This window comes from Symphalangus syndactylus, chromosome 5 (genome assembly GCF_028878055.3).
Source record: "Symphalangus syndactylus isolate Jambi chromosome 5, NHGRI_mSymSyn1-v2.1_pri, whole genome shotgun sequence".
NCBI lineage: Eukaryota > Metazoa > Chordata > Mammalia > Primates > Hylobatidae > Symphalangus > Symphalangus syndactylus.
In genome coordinates, this window is record NC_072427.2 from 66682699 (window position 1) to 66700843 (window position 18145).

The following is an 18145-nucleotide window of genomic DNA, read 5'->3' on the forward strand; positions in this document are numbered from 1 at the left end:
TTGTATTTTTAGTAGAGACAGGTTTTCTCCATGTTGGTCAGGCTGGTCTCGAACTCCCGACCTCAGGTGATCTGCCAGCCTCAGCCTCCCAAAGTGCTGGGATTGCAGGAGTGAGCCACTGCGCACAGGCTCCCTGTTACGTTTTTACTTATCTTTGGTCTCTTTAATCAGGTCAAAGATTGTCAAAGATTGAAGATTCTTAGGTTAAATACATTGTTAGCACTTTCTAAGAATTAGTGCCTCAATAAATAATGTGATAGTTTTAGAGTAAGACATTTTAGAGAATGGATTTTAATGTTTTTAGTGCCCAAGACTAGAGAATGGACTTTAATGTCATTAGTATCTAAGACTCATTCTCTTCACTTGGTTTTATTAATTTTTTCTTTCTGAGGAGGGATAGTTTATTAATATATTTATTTTAAAAAATTTATTTATTTTTTTAGAGACAGGGTCCTTGCTATGTTACTTAGGCTGGTCTTGAACTCCTAGCCTCTAACGATCCTTTTGCTTCTTCCTGCCAAAGTGCTGGATTACAGGTGGGAGTCACTGTGCCCAGCTAAGGGATAGTTTAGAAGATTCACTATCTTGTAGCTCAATATTCTTGGCCTTTTTTAGTGTTTTTATGGAGATTCATAATCTGTCCTAGATTTCTTTCAGCATTTTGTGTTTTCTTGTTTCTAGGTGGAAATTCAGAAAGTTCACTGAAAAATCGTTCTGCTTTCTGTAGTGATAAGCTAGATGAATACTTGGAAAATGAAGGCAAGCTGATGGAAACAAGCATGGGTTTCTCTTCCAATGCTCCCACATCTCCTGTGGTGTACCAGCTTCCCACTAAGAGTACCAGCTATGTACGAACACTTGATAGTGTACTAAAGAAGCAATCTACTATTTCCCCTTCTACCTCTTATTCTTTGAAACCTCATTCTGTACCCCCTGCCTCTCGAAAGGCAAAGTCTCAAAACAGACAGGCAACTTTCAGTGGCCGAACTAAATCATCTTATAAATCCATTTTACCATATCCTGTTTCACCAAAGCAGAAATACTCTCATATGATTCTAGGAGATAAGGTTACCAAGAATTCTTCAGGTATCATCTCAGAAAATCAGGCGAACAACTTTGTTGTGCCAACTTTGGATGAAAATATATTTCCAAAGCAGATTAGTTTGCGGCAGGCACAACAGCAGCAGCAGCAGCAACAGCAACAGGGAAGTCGCCCTCCAGGCTTGTCTAAATCTCAGGTGAAGCTAATGGACCTGGAAGACTGTGCACTTTGGGAAGGAAAACCGAGAACATATATCACAGAAGAGCGAGCAGATGTATCCTTAACAACTCTACTTACAGCTCAAGTAAGTAGCTGCTGTTTTCTGGAGGTATGTTAGTGCTTGGCTAGAAAGAGAGAGGTTAGTGAGGGGAAATGGGAATGGTACTTTTTGGCAGGGTGATCAGCTAGTTTTTAGCATTTAGAACCTTCATGGGAACAAAGGCTATGTCTTCCCCATTTGTTCTTTACCAACTAGATACTCAGGTGTAGATTTCTCCTGCCATCAGAGAGAGACAGTACAATCGCACTTTTGAATAACCTCTCTCTGCTGTATAAAGGCAGCTGACCATTTTGAAAATCTCTGATTTCACTTTCCAACATATGGGCAAGTACATTTGCTGATCTTGTTAAAACAACTTTGAAAATTGTGCTTTTATTTTTTACTTTTTGAGATGGAGTCCCGCTCTATTGCCCAGGCTGGAGTGCAGTGGCAGGATCTCAGCTCACTGCAACCTCTGCCTCCTGGGTTCAAGCAATTCTCCTGCCTCAGCCTCTCGAGTAGCTGGGACTATAGGCACATGCCACTGCACCTGGCTAATTTTTGTATTTTTAGTAGAGACAGGTTTTTGCCATGTTAGCTAGACTGGTCTCGAGCTCCTGACCTTAGGTGATTCACCTGTCTCACCTCCCAAAATGCTGGGATTACAGGCATGAGTCACCATGCCCAGCCTGAAAATTATGCTTTTAAAAGATACTAAATCCCAGTGAGACAATGTCTCACTCTTGTTGCCCAGGCTGGAGTTCAGTGGCATGATCACAGCTCACTGCGATCCTCCCACCTTAGCCTCCTGAGTAGCTGGGGCCTATAGGTGTGCACCACCACGCCTGGCTAATTTTTTGTATTATATTAAAAATACGAACGGGGTTTTGCCATGTTATCCAGGCTGGTCTCAAACTCCTGGGCTCAAGCTATCTGCCTGCCTTTTCCTCCCAAAGTGCTAGGATTACAAGCATGAGCCACTGCGCCTGGCGTTCATCATTACTTTTTTTACTTTCCATTTTGTAATTCTATGACTGAATTCTGGAACTAAAGATCATCAGATGTTGGAACTAAATGCAGATTATTTTATTCATTATTAATCCTTCATAAGGACTTTTATTTATGTATTGTCCTATTCTTTTTTTATTAATTACCCTACAGTAGGGACCAGCAACCTTTTTCTGTAAAGAGCCAAATGGTAAATATTTAAGGCTTTGCAGACTATACACTCTCTATAGTAGTTACCGAACTCTGCTGTTGTAGTTCTTCAGACGGTATGTGTATGAATTAGCCTGGCTGCATTCCAGTGAAACTTTATGACACAGGCTGGATTTGGCCCATGGGTCTCAACCTTTGTTAATCTTTGCCTTAGAACATTATGTATAATTTATATTGAAAATAAATCCATCCTTGATAGTTTTGCCTGTAATTGTCTGTACTAAGCATTAGAATAGCAAATTGTTTAGAGCCCTGGTTATATTCATGTTCTGTCTTTTGAATCTGCATTAGTCCTGTGCTGTTAGTACTTAAAATCAGAGAGTAGTGCAGTCCAGTATATGACCATAAGTTGTTGGTGGTGTAGGGGGATAGTTTAGTGGAATTACAATTTTCTGCTTTGACTTTAGGCCTCCCTCAAAACTAAACCTATCCACACAATCATAAGGAAACGAGCCCCTCCCTGCAACAATGACTTCTGTCGACTGGGTTGTGTATGTTCCAGTCTAGCTTTGGAGAAGCGCCAACCTGCTCACTGCCGCCGACCAGACTGCATGTTTGGTTGTACTTGTTTGAAAAGAAAAGTTGTACTTGTTAAAGGAGGATCCAAAACTAAGCATTTTCAGAGGAAGGCTGCTCATCGAGATCCAGTATTTTATGATACTCTGGGAGAGGAGGCAAGGGAAGAAGAAGAGGGACTCAGGGAGGAGGAGGAACAATTGAAAGAGAAGAAGAAGAGAAAGAAGCTAGAATACAGTGAGTATTAATTGAGAGTTAAAACTGTGCCGTATCAGTTTTTGGAAAAGTATGGTTATTTTAGAATAATACAACCTACCTTAATCCCGATCAATTATCCAATAAGAGCTTTGAGACTTCTTATCCTTACATGCTCTTTCTGACTGGCCGTCTGAAATGCATACAAACACACACCTTTTTTAAGTTGAATTGTTCTCTGAGAATTGCTTTTTTGTGCTAAATTTAAATCATACTGTTACTTGGTTTTCTAGAATGCCCTTGACCTGAGTTTCTTCCATTTTCTGGATTGTGCGCATGTGCATGCACACACAGGTAGACACACGTGCGTTCCTTGGAAAGACTATAGATGATCCATATAATGCATCATATTTTCTAAAAGGAGAAGTTTGCAAAAAGACCCTCTGGTCATAATTGGAGATTTGGGGACAAAGTAGGGGTGTGGTAAAGCTGAACATCATGTACTGTGTTGAAAATCAGGGGTTTTTTTGGTGGGAGAGGATAAAATATGACATAGATGTAGACCCAAGTTACATATTATTTCATTATTGATTTTTTTAGTTTCTGTTATGTCTTTTTATTTTGTTCAAATGTATTGAAATGATTTTACCGTATAATTGAAACAGGTTTCTTAGTTTATCAGGGGATTAATACTTCTTTTTTTGGCAATTTATGTTTACATTTCCTGTTGCTCTGTGCTCATTTCAATCAGAGATGATGATTAATATTTCAGTGTATGTTCCATCATAAGGTCATGTTCTGCTTTCCACATCAACAATTGTAGATCTAATTTATAATGTTAGTTTTAATGGCTTCATGTTGTTATAATCCCTTTGGTTGGATAGTTAGCCTTTTTGGGTTTTCTTTATTATAAACTGAATGGTGATGAACATCCATGTTCAGGATAGGCTATTAAAAGTGGAATTGCTGTGACAGTGTGTACATGTTAAACATTTGTAGATGTCACTAGACTTGTACCAAGTTTAGACTTATGCCAGTAGCAGTAGTCAGATACTGGATGGTGCCAGTTTTCTGTTCTCTTGCTCTGTTGCCCAGGCTGGAGTGCAGTGGCATGATCTCAGCTCACTGCAACCTCTGCCTCCTGGGTTCAAATGCTTCTCCTGCCCCAGCCTCCTGAGTAGCTGGGATTATAGGTGCCCAGCTAATTTTTTTGTATTTTAGTAGAGACGGGGTTTCACCATGTTGCCTAGGCTGGTCTTGAACTCCTGAGCTCAGGCAATCTTCCTGCCTCAGCCTCCCAAAGTGCTAGGATTACAATAGGCGTGAGCCACTGTACCCAGTTAGTTTTCTATTCTAACACTGAATATTTTAAAACTTTTAAAACTGTCATATGGATAGACAGAAATTGATATTTTGTTTTAGATGTGTATTTCTTCTGTGATAGGTTTATTGACCATTTATCATAAACTTTTTTTCTGTAAATTGCCTTTTTGAATTCTTTGCTAACTTTTATTGGAGTGTGTTTTTTTCCTTTAGTTTGCAGAAGCTTTATATTTTCTAGGTTATAATTTTGTAATTTATATTTTCATTTTGTTCAAGGTTCCCTCCCCCACTGCCCACCTGCCACCAGTGAAAAAGCAGTGATAGTTAAACTTGGCAGTCTTTTCTTTTTATGGTTTCTGTCTTTTTTTTTTTTTTTTTTGATACAGAGTCTCACTCTGTCGCCCAGGCTGGAGTGCAGTGGCACGATCTTGGCTCACTGCAACCTCCGCCTCTTGGATTCAAGCAATTCTTCTGTCTCAGCCTCCCAGGTAGCTGTGACTACAGGCATGCACCACCACACCTGGCTAATTTTTGTATTTTTAGTAGAGACAGGGTTTCACCATATTGGCCAGGCTGGTCTCGAACTCTTGACCTTATGATCGGCCCACCTCGGCCTCCCAAAGGGCTTGGTTTCTGTCTTTAAAGTCTTGCTTAGAAAGTCTTTCTCTACCTTGAGATTATAAAAATATTTAATTATATTTCTTCTAGTACTTTTTTGGACTTAAAAAAATAAGTTGTTAATATATCTGAATTTATTTGATGTGGGATTTTAGTAGGGAATCATATTTCCCCCAAATGCCTAGCCGTTGTACCATCACTTATTGAGAAATATACTTTTCCAACTGAACTAAAATGTCACCTGTAATATAATAAATTAAAATATATTAATGCCTGGATTTCTTTCTGGCCTCTCCTGTTTTATGACCAGTGCCAGGCTATTCTTATTTCTATTTTAGCATTTAAGTGAGATATAGTGTATTTAAATACCTAAATGATCTTTGTGTAAATAAGATTTTAAAGATTTAAAATGAAGCATAGTGTAGATTTATTAGTTTTGTTCTATCCATATCTCCTTACTGAGTTTACTCCCTTCTTATGCTTAAGACAAGCATTTCCATTTCAAAGCAACAAAAATAAGATACAGAAGCCCACATAAGCAGGAATACTGCTGACCTCTTAGGCTTTACTGCTTTTTGATTATTGTCTTCATCTTGTGTCCTATCCTTGACTATAATTAAACTCCAATAGCCAGTTACCAAAGTATTTTTTTGTTTTCTTACTGGTACAGTTCATCATCAAAAGCAAAGCTTGCTATTCCCTATCTAGGAGCCATCAGTTTTCTTGTGCTGTTAGGGAAGGACGAAAAAGGAGGGATAGCCGGGCATGGTGGCTTATGCCTGTAATCCCAGCACTTTGGGAGGCTGAGGCAGGCGGATCACGAGGTCAGGAGATTGAGACCGTCCTGGCTAACATGGTGAAACTCCGTCTCTACCAAAAATACAAAAAAAAAAAAAAAAAAAAAAAAAATAGCCAGGCGTGGTGGTGGGCGCCTGTAGTCCCAGCTACTCGTGAGGCTGAGGCAGGAGAATGGCGTGAACCCGGGAGGCGGAGCTTGCAGTGAGCTGAGATTGTGCCACTGCACTCCAGCATGGGGGGCAAAGCAAGACTCCATATCAAAAAAAAAAGGAGGGATGATATTTTTGTTAACAACTGGTATGTAAAAGGAGTAGAAATAGGAAAGAGTTCTTAGAGGCAAACATGTTGCTGATACCAAAAATGGACAAAGAAGAAAATATAAAAACTGGAAAAGATGCAGTCCTTTAGTATGTTTTGCAAAAAGATAGGTGGAAACTGAGGGTAAAAAAAAGTAAGTTATGAAGTTGAGGTATAAGCATTTTATTTAGAATGAGTCTAACCACTAAAAATAAACATAAATGGTTAAAAGTGTTGTCACTGCCACACTAGGTATGATGGAAGACTTGTTTCTTTTTTTTTTTTTTTTTTTTATGAATTTTTTTTTGCATACAAAAACAATAAACATTTTCTAAAAATACATACAAACAAAAAGATGCGTATCAAACATATTAGGAAGGTTGCACATGGGAAGTCGGGGAATAGAAATGGGGGTGGGAGTTAAAATAAATGAGAGAGGGACTTTATATGGATCAGTGATAATAACTCAATCCTCTATTTGACAAAGAAGAGGGAGAAGGAAGAGGAAGAAAAAGAAAGTGGGATAAAGGATCAGAAAGGGAGGAAAATAGAAAAAATTAGAGTATGACTCCAGGGTAGACCTGTTTTGTTGTCATTGAGTTGGTTGGTTGGTTTGTCTGTTGTATTCTTCATGTTTCGCCAAGTTGGCCAGACTGGTCCCGAACTCCTAGTCCGAAGTGATCAACCCGCCTCGCCCCCTAGAGTGCCGGGACCACAGGTGTGAGCCACCACGTCCAGCCCCCACATTGCTTCTGGTCTCCATGGTAGACCTCCCAGACGGAGCGGCCAGGCAGAGGAGCTCCTCACTTCTACCCAGACACGGGGCGGCCGGGCAGAGGGGCTCCTCACTTCCCAGACGGGGCGGCCAGGCAGAGACGCTCCTCACTTCTTCCCAGATGATAGGTGGCCGGGCAGAGGCGCTCCTCACTTCCCAGACGATGGGTGGCCGGGCAGAGGCGCTCCTCACTTCCCAGACAATGGGTGGCCGGGCAGAGGCGCTCCTCACTTCCCAGACGATGGGTGTCCGGGCAGAGGCACTCCTCACTTCCCAGATGGGGCAGCCGGGCAGAGGCGCTCCTCACTTTCCAGATGATGGGTGGCCGGGCAGAGGCGCTCCTCACCTCCCAGACGATGGGTGGCCTGGCAGAGGCGCTCCTCACCTCCCAGACGATGGGTGGCCGGGCAGAGGCGCTCCTCACCTCCCAGACGGGGCGGCCGGGCAGAGGCGCTCCTCACTTCTTCCCAGACGGGGCGGCCGGGCAGAGGCGCTCCTCACTTCTTCCCGGACGGGGCGGCCGGGCAGAGGCGCTCCTCACTTCCCAGACGGTGGGTGGTCGGGCAGAGGCGCTCCTCACTTCCCAGACGGGGCGGCCGGGCAGAGGCGCTCCTCACTTCCCAGACGATGGGTGGCTGTGCAGAGGCGCTCCTCACTTCTTCCCGGATGGGGCGCCCGGGCAGAGGCGCTCCTCATTTCTTCCCGGACGGGGCGGCCGGGCAGAGGCGCTCCTCACTTCCCAGACGGGGCGGCCGGGCAGAGGCGCTCCTCACTTCCCAGACGGTGGGTGGCCGGGCAGAGGCGCTCCTCACTTCCCAGACGGTGGGTGGCCGGGCAGAGGTGCTCCTCACTTCCCAGACGGGGCGGCCGGGCAGAGGCGCTCCTCACTTCCCAGACGGGGCGGCCGGGCAGAGGCGCTCCTCACTTCCCAGATGGTGGGTGGCCGGGCAGAGGCGCTCCTCACTTCCCAGACGATGGGTGGCCGGGCTGAGGCGCTCCTCACTTCTTCCCGGACGGGGCGGCCGGGCAGAGGCGCTCCTCACTTCTTCCCGGACGGGGGCGGCCGGGCAGAGGCGCTCCTCACTTCTTCCCGGACGGGGCGGCCGGGCAGAGGCGCTCCTCACTTCTTCCCGGACGGGGCGGCCGGGCAGAGGCGCTCCTCACTTCTTCCCGGGCGGGGCGGCCGGGCAGAGGCGCTCCTCACTTCTTCCCGGGCGGGGCGGCCGGGCAGAGGCGCTCCTCACTTCTTCCCGGACGGGGCGGCCGGGCAGAGGCGCTCCTCACTTCTTCCCGGACGGGGCGGCCGGGCAGAGGCGCTCCTCACTTCTTCCCGGACGGGGGCGGCCGGGCAGAGGCGCTCCTCACTTCTTCCCGGACGGGGCGGCCGGGCAGAGGCGCTCCTCACTTCTTCCCGGACGGGGCGGCCGGGCAGAGGCGCTCCTCACTTCTTCCCGGGCGGGGCGGCCGGGCAGAGGCGCTCCTCACTTCTTCCCGGGCGGGGCGGCCGGGCAGAGGCGCTCCTCACTTCTTCCCGGACGGGGCGGCCGGGCAGAGGCGCTCCTCACTTCCCAGACGATGGGTGGCCGGGCAGAGGCGCTCCTCACTTCCCAGACGGTGGGTGGCCGGGCAGAGGCGCTCCTCACTTCCCAGACGGTGGGTGGCCGGGCAGAGGCGCTCCTCACTTCCCAGACGGTGGGTGGCCGGGCAGAGGCGCTCCTCACTTCCCAGACGGTGGGTGGCCGGGCAGAGGCGCTCCTCACTTCCCAGACGGTGGGTGGCCGGGCAGAGGCGCTCCTCACTTCCCAGACGGTGGGTGGCCGGGCAGAGGCGCTCCTCACTTCCCAGACGGTGGGTGGCCGGGCAGAGGCGCTCCTCACTTCCCAGACGGTGGGTGGCCGGGCAGAGGCGCTCCTCACTTCCCAGACGGTGGGTGGCCGGGCAGAGGCGCTCCTCACTTCCCAGACGGTGGGTGGCCGGGCAGAGGCGCTCCTCACTTCCCAGACGGTGGGTGGCCGGGCAGAGGCGCTCCTCACTTCCCAGACGGTGGGTGGCCGGGCAGAGGCGCTCCTCACTTCCCAGACGGGGTGGCCGGGCAGAGGCGCTCCCCACCTTCCAGATGGGGCGGCGGCCGGGCAGGGGCTGCAATCCCAGCACCCTGGCAGGCCACGGCAGGCGGCCGGGGGGTAGAGGCTGCCGCGAGGCCAGACCACGCCACCGCCCTTCAGCCCGGGCAACACCGAGCACTGGGTGAGCGAGACTCCGTCTGCAGTCCCAGTACCTCGGGAGGCTGAGGCGGGCAGAGCACTCGGCGCCAGGAGCTGGCGACCAGCGTGGCCAAGATGGCGAACGCGTGCCTGCATCCAAAGGAGAAAAGGCAGGCAGCGGTGGCGGGCGCCGGCAGTCCCAGGCAGTCCGCGGCGCGGGCAGCAGCAAGCCGAGTAGACTGTAGCCTGGGCCAGAGAGGGAAAGAAAGAAAGAAAGAAAAGAAAGAAAAGAAAGAAAAGAAAGAAAGAAAGAAAGAAAGAAGGAAGGAAGGAAAGAAGGAAAGAAGGAAAGAAGGAAAGAAGGAAAGAAGGGAGGGAGGGAGGGAAGGAAGGGACTTGTTTCTTTTTATATTCTTTAGCACAGTTTTAATTTTTTGTGTGTTTTTATTATATAGTTAATATATAAATAAAAAGTGTTCTTAATGCATAAAATCTTGACATTTAATACTTTTTTTTGTCATTGTAACAGACTTAAAAATTTTTTTGTAATGGTTCAATCCATTGCTGAAAAAAAGATGGGTAACATTATTGGACACTCTTATGCATAGCACTCTATGAGGGTTCTATCGTTTAAACCTGCAACCTTATATGATAAGGAGGCTTCATTCTCCATTTTAGAAATGAGCTAATTGAGTGCTTAGTGACTTGTTCTCCAAGGTCATAAAGATACTAAGTGAGTTGTAGGGGACTGCCAGGTCCTCATGCTTTTTCTGTCTTGTACAATTTCTGAAATTTTAATTCTGCCTCCTTATTGTAGACCCAGTGGCCTTTACTTTTATCACCTGCTTATCCTTTGGTTTGTCAAAAAATACTGCTGGCTGTGCAGAGGTACTGTGCCTAACTGTTGTGGGTAGTACCAAGGGAAAGAATAAAACTTGTCATTTCTGTTTTCTGAGCCCACTTAATATACCTATAAATTAACAATATAAAGAAAAAAATCAATAAAATTGATACTTGTAGCCAGACTGAGGAATAAAGAGAACATACTAATTACCATTATTAGGAATGAAAGGCGACTTCAGTACAGACATTGAAAGGATGACGTGGCAATATTATGAACAACTTTATGTCAGTAAATTGGATAACTCAGATGAAATAGAAAAACTCTTTAAAAGACACAAGCTACAAAACTCACTCAAGAAGAAATAGATGACTGCTTGCTTGCCTTATACTTATTAGAGAATTGAACTTGTAGTGGAGAACCCTGCAATAATAATTGTGGTCTGAGTTGCTTCACTGTTGAATTCTATAAAACATTAGACTAAATCCCATTTGATACAGTCTTCCATAAAATGGTGTCATCTTATGAGACCAGCATTACCCTGATATTCAATCCGTAAGAAGACTTTACAAGAAAACTGTAGACTGATAACCCTTATGAACATAGATGTAAAATTTCTAAATTTAGTTTAGCAACTCAAATCCAACAATATATTTAAAGGATACTATATCATGACTAAGTGGGGTGTATCCTAGAAGTGTGGGATTTGTTTAACATTTGAAAAATCAATCAGTATCCTTTTCCATTACAATGGACTTAAAAAAAGACCAGTCTGGGTGACAGAGTGAGACCCTGTCTCAAAAAAAAGAAAAAATTAATGTTCTAATTTACGGTGACATCATATGTTGTAGTTAGTAAATATGTCCATATGTATAAAATACATATTAGGGATAGAAATTTGATTTAGATATGAATATTTATGTAATTTGCCATATAACAGATTAAATAAGATCATTTATAATAATGAATTAATATGGTTAAATTGATAAAAATTCAACATTTATCATCTCAAGATATATCTATCTATCTCACTATATATAGATAGATATCTTGATATATGTAGTGTATATGTAGTATAGATACATATATATAGTATTATTTAATTAGATTCTTAAGAAATTTAAAACACCAATTTGTGAGGATAAATTCTATTAATCAGGGCAAACACAAATCGCAGGTAGCCCTGGAGCTGAGGAATAGCTCTGATTTTTCATGCAATTTGTGAGTCCACAGCTTTCTGATCAATCTTGCACTGCTCTGTAGTCTTGTAGTTCTTTTTTTCTGTGTCAGAGATCTCACCTTCCTGGTGTCTGGGCTTCTGCAACTGCTCCTTGAAGTGAGCATCAATAAGATGTTTTGGGATTTTTACATTGCTGATGCCAGTTTTGGTTGAGGTGGCAGTGATAAATTTCTGGTGTGTTCAAACTCCACCTGATTAAGAGATATTTTTGAAAGACTGACAAAATTCATTTCTGGTAAAAATTCTCAGCACACTAGGAATAGCAAGGAATTTTCTAACTGGATAAAAGAATCTTTGAAAAATATTACAATTGACATATTAATGATAAAAGACTTATTGTTCTCTCCCAGACTGGGAATGAGGAAGAATGCCCACTTTTACCACTTCTGTTTAACGTTATACACAGGAGGTCATAGCCCCAGTGCAGTAAGGCATGATAAAGAGAGAGGTATCCAGATTGGAAAGAAAGAAGTAAAAATTGGCTTTATTCATGGATAGGAAAATCCTAGGGAATCTACAAAATAAGCTACTAGAGCTGTAAGTCAGTTTAATGAGGTTGCAGCATACATGATCAGTATGCAACATATTTGTACATATAAGCAATGAACAATTGGAAATTGAGATAAATTGAGATTTAAAAAATACCATTTAAAATAGCATCCAAAGAGAAGAGACACTTAAGGATAACTTTGATAAAAGATGCCTAAAACCTGTATACTAAAAACTATAAGACATTGCTGAGAGTGATTTTAAGAGGCCTAAATAAATGGAAAAATATATTGTTTTCATTTATCAGAAGACACTCTTGGTAAGATACTTTTCACAAATTGGCCTATAGATCTGCTGATGCTATTCCAGTCAAAATCCTAACAGGCTTCTGGGGGATAGAAATTGGCAAGTTTCTAAAATTTTTATGAAAAACAAAGAACTTAGAATAGTCCAAACAACTTTGATAAAGAATGTACCTGGCCACGCGCGGTGGCTCATGCCTGTAATCTCAGCACTTCGGGAGGCCGAGACTGGTGAATCATCTGAGCTCAGGAGTTCATGACCAGCCTGGGCAACATGGCAAAACCCTATCTCTACCAAAAATACAAAAAATTAGCCTGGTGTGGTGGCATGCACCTGTAGTCCGAGCTACTTGGGGGGCTGAGGTGGGGGGATCACTTGAGCCTGGGAGGCAGAGGTTGCAGTGAACTGAAATTATGCCACTGCACCTCCTGTCTGGGTGACAGAGGAGTGAGACCCTGTCTCAAAAAAAAAAAAATTAATGTTCTAAATTATGGTGACATCATATGTTGTAATTAGTAAATATGTCCATATGTATAAAATACGTATTAGTGATTAGGGGTAGAAATTTGATTTAGATATGAATATGTATGTAATTTGTTGTATAACATTAAATGAGATCATTTATGATATTAATGAATTAATGAATATGGTTAAATTGATAAAAATTCAACATTTTTTATTTAAAAAATAACTCTTAGCAAGTGAACCTCGGAAAAATGCTGCTTCTCACTTTCATGTGTAATCTTATTTCAGTCCTAATCAAAACTCTGACAGCTTTTTATGTGAAACATGAAAAGCAGAACTTATAATTTATATGGAAATGCAAAGAACCTAGAAATAACCAGGTCAATCTTGAAGAACAGTGGCAGAATGGAAGGATTTTATTGTATGTCAAGAGTTACAAAATTATCACATGTAATATGGGTGATACTGGCTTGTCATAAAATGAATAGACAAGTAGAACAGAATAGAGAGGCTACAGGCTGGGTGCTGTGACTCATGCCTTGTCATCCCAGCACTTTGTGGGGCCAAGGCAGGAGGATCGCTTGAGCCCAGGAGTTCGAGACCTGCCTGAGCAACATAGCAATACTTCCGTCTCTACTAAAAATAAAAAAATTTTGGCTGATGGCATGGTGGCTCAGGCCTGTTGTCCCAGCTGTGCAGTAGGCTGAGGCAAAAGTATGGCCAGGAGGTTGAGCCTGCAGTGAGCTGTGATAGCGCCACTGCACTCCAGCCTGGGTAACAGAGTGAGACGTTGTCTCAAAAATAAAAACTAAGGCCAGATGCGATGGCTTACACCTGTAATCCTAGCACTTTGGGAGGCCGAGGTGGGCAGATTGCCTGAGCTCAGGAGTTCGAAACCAGCCTGTGCAACATGGCGAAACCCTGTCTCTACTAAAAATACAAAAAATTAGCTGGGCGTGGTGGTGTGCGCCTGTAATCCCAGCTACTCGGGAGGCTGAGCCACGAGAATCTCTTGAACCCAGGAAGCTGAGGTTGCAGTGAGCCGAGATCGCACTGTTGCACGGGGCGACAAAGTGAGACTGTCTCAAAATAAAATAAAAGAATACTGTAAACAGATTCAACCATAAATGGACTCGATTTGACAAAAGTGGCAAAGAAATAAAGAAAGAATGATCTTTTCACCAAATCGTGATAGGATTATTGTACATCCATATGGGAAAAACAGAAACTTTATTCGTTTCTCACACCATACATGGAAATAATTTGTAGGTACATTATACACCTAATTTTCAATGACTAAACAATACAGCATTTAGAAGATACAGGCAAATGTATACAGGAGCTCATATTAGGAAAAACTTTCTTAAACATGACAGAAGAAAACCAATTCTTGGCGAAAAGATCAAGCCATTTGACAACTTTAAAATAAGAAATTCAGGGGCTGGGCACGGTGGCTCACGCCTGTGATTCCAGCACTTTGGGAGGCTGAGGTGGGTGGATTACTTGTGGTCAGGAATTTGAGACCAGCCTGGCCAACATGGTGAAACCCTATCTCTACTAAAAATACAAAAATTAGCCAGGTGTGATAGGGTGTGCCTCTAATCCCAGCTACTTGGGAGGCCGAGGCACAAAAATTGCTTGAACCTGGGAGATGGAGGTTGCAGTGAGCTGAGATTGTGCCTCTGCACTCCAGCCTGGGAGATAGAATGAGACTCTGTCTCAAAAATAAATAAAATAAAAGCAGATATTTGTAATATCTAAGGACCTATATCCGAAATATATAAAGGTGTCTACAAATTAATAATAAACACTCCTGTAGAAAAAATGAGCAAGAGTTTCAGAAGCATTTCATAAAGTGGAATGTTGAACAGATCATTTGTAATTGGGGAAATCCAAATTAAATCCATGGTGAGATTCTACTAGACGCCTTCCAGAATGGTTATCATTACAAACCTCAGCTAATACCGACTATTGATAAAGACAGTGAACAATGGGAAATCTCCTACACTGCTGAGAGGGAAATAAATAGGTGTAACCACTTTGGAATGTAGTTTGGCAGTATCTACTAAAGTTGAAGATTCATGGCCCTTGATCTAGCAGTTTGACTCTAGAATAACAAGCAGAACTGCATTATATAAGAATATTTAATGATTCTCACAGTATCTAAAACCTGAAAACAACCCCAAATGTGTAATAACAATAGAAGAATAAACAGTAGTATGAATATTCAGTGAAATACCACAGTGAAAATAAATGAATTACAACTCTGTGTTTCAGCATAGATGAATTTTACAAATATAATATTGAAGGGGAAAAATGCCAGGTAAAAGAATATATCTTTGATTCCATTAATATAAACTTTTAAAGTAGGCAATTTTTTTTTTTTGAGACGGGGTCTCGCTCTGTCGCCCAGGCTGGATTGCAGTGGTGCGATCTCAGCTCACTGCAAGCTCCGCCTCCCGGATTCACACTGTTCTCCTGCCTCAGCCTCCCAAGTAGCTGGGACTACAGGCACCCGCCACTGCACCCGGCTAATTTTTTGTATTTTTAGTAGAAACGGGGTTTCACCATGTTAGCCAAGATGGTCTCAATCTGCTGACCTCGTGATCTGCGTGCCTTGGCCTCCCAAAGTGCTGGGATTACAGGCGTGAGCCACCGTGCCCGGCCTAAAGTAGGCAAAATTAAGGTATGATATTTAGGTGTTATACTTTGACATTCAAAAAAGGAAAGCAAAGAGGTAGCTATCATTTAAGTGCCTTTTTTATAGGAAGGGAAGGGATTGTGATTGAGAAAGGGTTCTGGAATTGATAGCACTGTTCTATTTCTTGTATAGTGTTTACATGGATGTATAGTTCTTAATATGTATTGAGTTGTATATTGTTTATGTACATTTCTTTATAAATGTTACATTTCATTATAAAGAGATTCAAAATGCCTACAGAAGTCAGAGGAAAAGGAGCATGGTGTGTTAATGTGCTGTATCAGCATGGCAGTTCTTGTAGGTCTTCTAAGCGTAATGCTATTCATCTATGGTGCAACTACTGTGGACACTGCTAGGAGTGAGGAGGTAGAATATAGGCAATTAAAACAAATCCATCTCTCTAAGAGGTTACTGTCAATTTGATAAAACAGGTATGTGGTGAAAAGATACATATTTATGGTAATTTTAAGTCCCACAAGTAACTAAATTCCTGTAATGTTTTAAGTGTCATGAACAAAAGGCTTACTGAGAAGCCAGAAGACAGAGTGATAAAGCTAGGGGACTTGGGGAAGGTAATATATATTAGGAGGCATTTCAGTAGAAATGAGACCATTTCTTTGTTAAAACTGATTTCTATTCTTGGCTCCTGTCAATGAATATGTGCTACTCAGCTTCTCCCCTTAATTCCACCTATTCCTGCTGAGTGTTGTTCTTTTTTTTCCTGAGTTTCAGGGAAAGAGTAGGAGAATCTCTAGTGTCTTTATAAGGGGGAATAAAGAGGTGCTGTATCTTGGATCCCAGGCTGTATAAAGAAATCAAGTGAACATTGGGCCAGTGAGTGTGAGGGATCAGTATTTTGTTCTTGCCTTTGTGGGGAGTCTGTTTTCATGGCTTCAGTTCTACTAGTCTCTGCCAATGATGGTCCTGATTTTTAATTCCCATGCTATTTTATTTATTTACATGTATTTTTGAGAGAGAGGGTCTTGCTCTGTCACCCAGGCTGGAGTGCTGTGTCTTGATCATAGCTAACTGTATCCTTGATCTCCCTGGCTCAAGCGATCCTTCCGTCTTAGCCTCTGGAGTAGCTAGGACCACAGGTGCATGCCACCATGCCCAGCTAAAGCTTTTTATATTCTGTAGAGACAGGGTCTTTCTATGTTGCCTAGGCTGGTTTTGGACTCCTGGCCTCAAGAGATCCTCCCACCTTGGCATCTGTATTGGGATTGTAGGTGTGAGCTACTGCACCTGGTTCCCTACCCTATTTTTAGTATGTTGCTGTCCTTCCAATTTAAAACATGTCATAAACAGAACTGAACTCTACCCCTCTGAGTCAACTCCTTTTATGAACTCCCCTATTTATTGGAAGCTCCATTTCTCATTTTTTCCCATTCTGGTGACAGATTAACCATTTCCTACTTATTCACAGTTGAAATTTTAAAATTGTCTTTGATTTCCTGTGAGAGATTAAGAGAAATATGAATAATCATTCTTGGTATCTTAAGAGTTTTTTTTTTTTTGATGTACTGTACTGTGTATTTTGTAGCTATTATTTCAAAAGGAAAAGATGAAAAGGGACCTTTGCTTAGTATAATGCTTAGTTTATGGAGGCTTAGAAAATCCTTAAAAGATTATTGATAGAAGTCCAAGACGTCTTGCTTGCCCTGAAGGCGCTTTTGTTTTTGTCTTATAATTAATATGTGTATAAAATAATTAGCTACACTGAACAAGAAAGTTTTTATTAAATGTGTGGTAGAACCCCTTAATACCACCTTCACTGGGAGGGCAAGCCTCAAAAGACATACTTGTACATACTTACTACACATGCTACCTATTTCCTTTCCTCTTTTTTCTCTTAAGCACCTAACCATATTCCAACACATTTTCCTTATTCGTCATATTGCCTGTCTCATCTTACTTCCCCCCAGAAGCTACCTGAGAGCAAGGATTTTTGTCAGTTTTATTCATTGTTGTATTTGCAAATTCTGATACGTAGTAGAAATTCAAATATTTGAATGCATAAATGAATATTGGTGTCTAGAAACCTTTGTGCCATCTCTACAAAAAAGTTAAAATTAAAAAATTAGCAAAGTGGTGTGTGCTTGTAGTCTCAGCTGTAAGATGAGGCAGTGAGATGATCTCTTGAGTCGGGGAGGCCAGGGCTATGGAGAGCCATGATGGTGCCAGTGCACTCCAACCTAGGTGACAGAGTCTCAAGTTCTGTCTCAAAATAAAAAACAACCCAGAAACATTGGTGAATTATGTTATAAAGGAGCTACATTTTAAAAGGTAGTTGACAGAGACTGCAGCTGGCTAATTGACTCAATCACTTTCTAGCTTTGTTGTCCCCACCTCCCACTCCCTTTTAAATTTTTAAACCTTTATTCAAATTTTGTGGTTGTGCCCGTATATTTACCTCAGGAGCCCCTTAGACAAAGGTGTTCTTTACCAGTTGTTATTAATGTTCAGAGCAAATATGCTACTTATGAAAATCAGGTAGCAACTTAGATTCTGCTTTGTCATGAAAGATTAATTGAAGTAAGTATTTGAATTAAGTATGAATGCCACTCAGTCATATTTCATGTGACTCTAGGTGAAAAGTTTTGGGTCTTTGGCTTTGAACCAGCTACATGTCCTCTGTGAGGACTGACCATTAAAATGCAGAAATACACTTGCTTCACTACGGCTGCTTTATGGGAATGGGCAGTTTACTTAAAGAATAAAACCAGTAGTGCTGGGCGTAGTGGCTCATGCCTGTAATCCCAGTGACTCAGGAGGCTGAGGCCGCAGGATTGCATGAGCAGGAGTTCAAAACAGGTCTGGGTAACATAGTGAGACCTGGTCTCTAAAAAAAAAATTTTTTT

At 42.9% G+C, this 18145-nt stretch overlaps 1 protein-coding gene across 33 annotated transcripts in view; it reads left to right on the forward strand.

Annotated features, from left to right (window-relative positions):
* Positions 1–18145, forward strand: part of MGA (MAX dimerization protein MGA) — a 165690-nt gene that overhangs the window by 103510 nt on the left and 44035 nt on the right. For all 33 annotated transcript variants that reach the window (XM_063639163.1, XM_063639165.1, XM_055278815.2 and 30 more), the window contains 2 exons: positions 682–1346; positions 2927–3272. In XM_063639163.1, the coding sequence (XP_063495233.1) occupies positions 682–1346; positions 2927–3272 (1011 nt within the window). The remainder of the gene's footprint in view (positions 1–681; positions 1347–2926; positions 3273–18145) is intronic.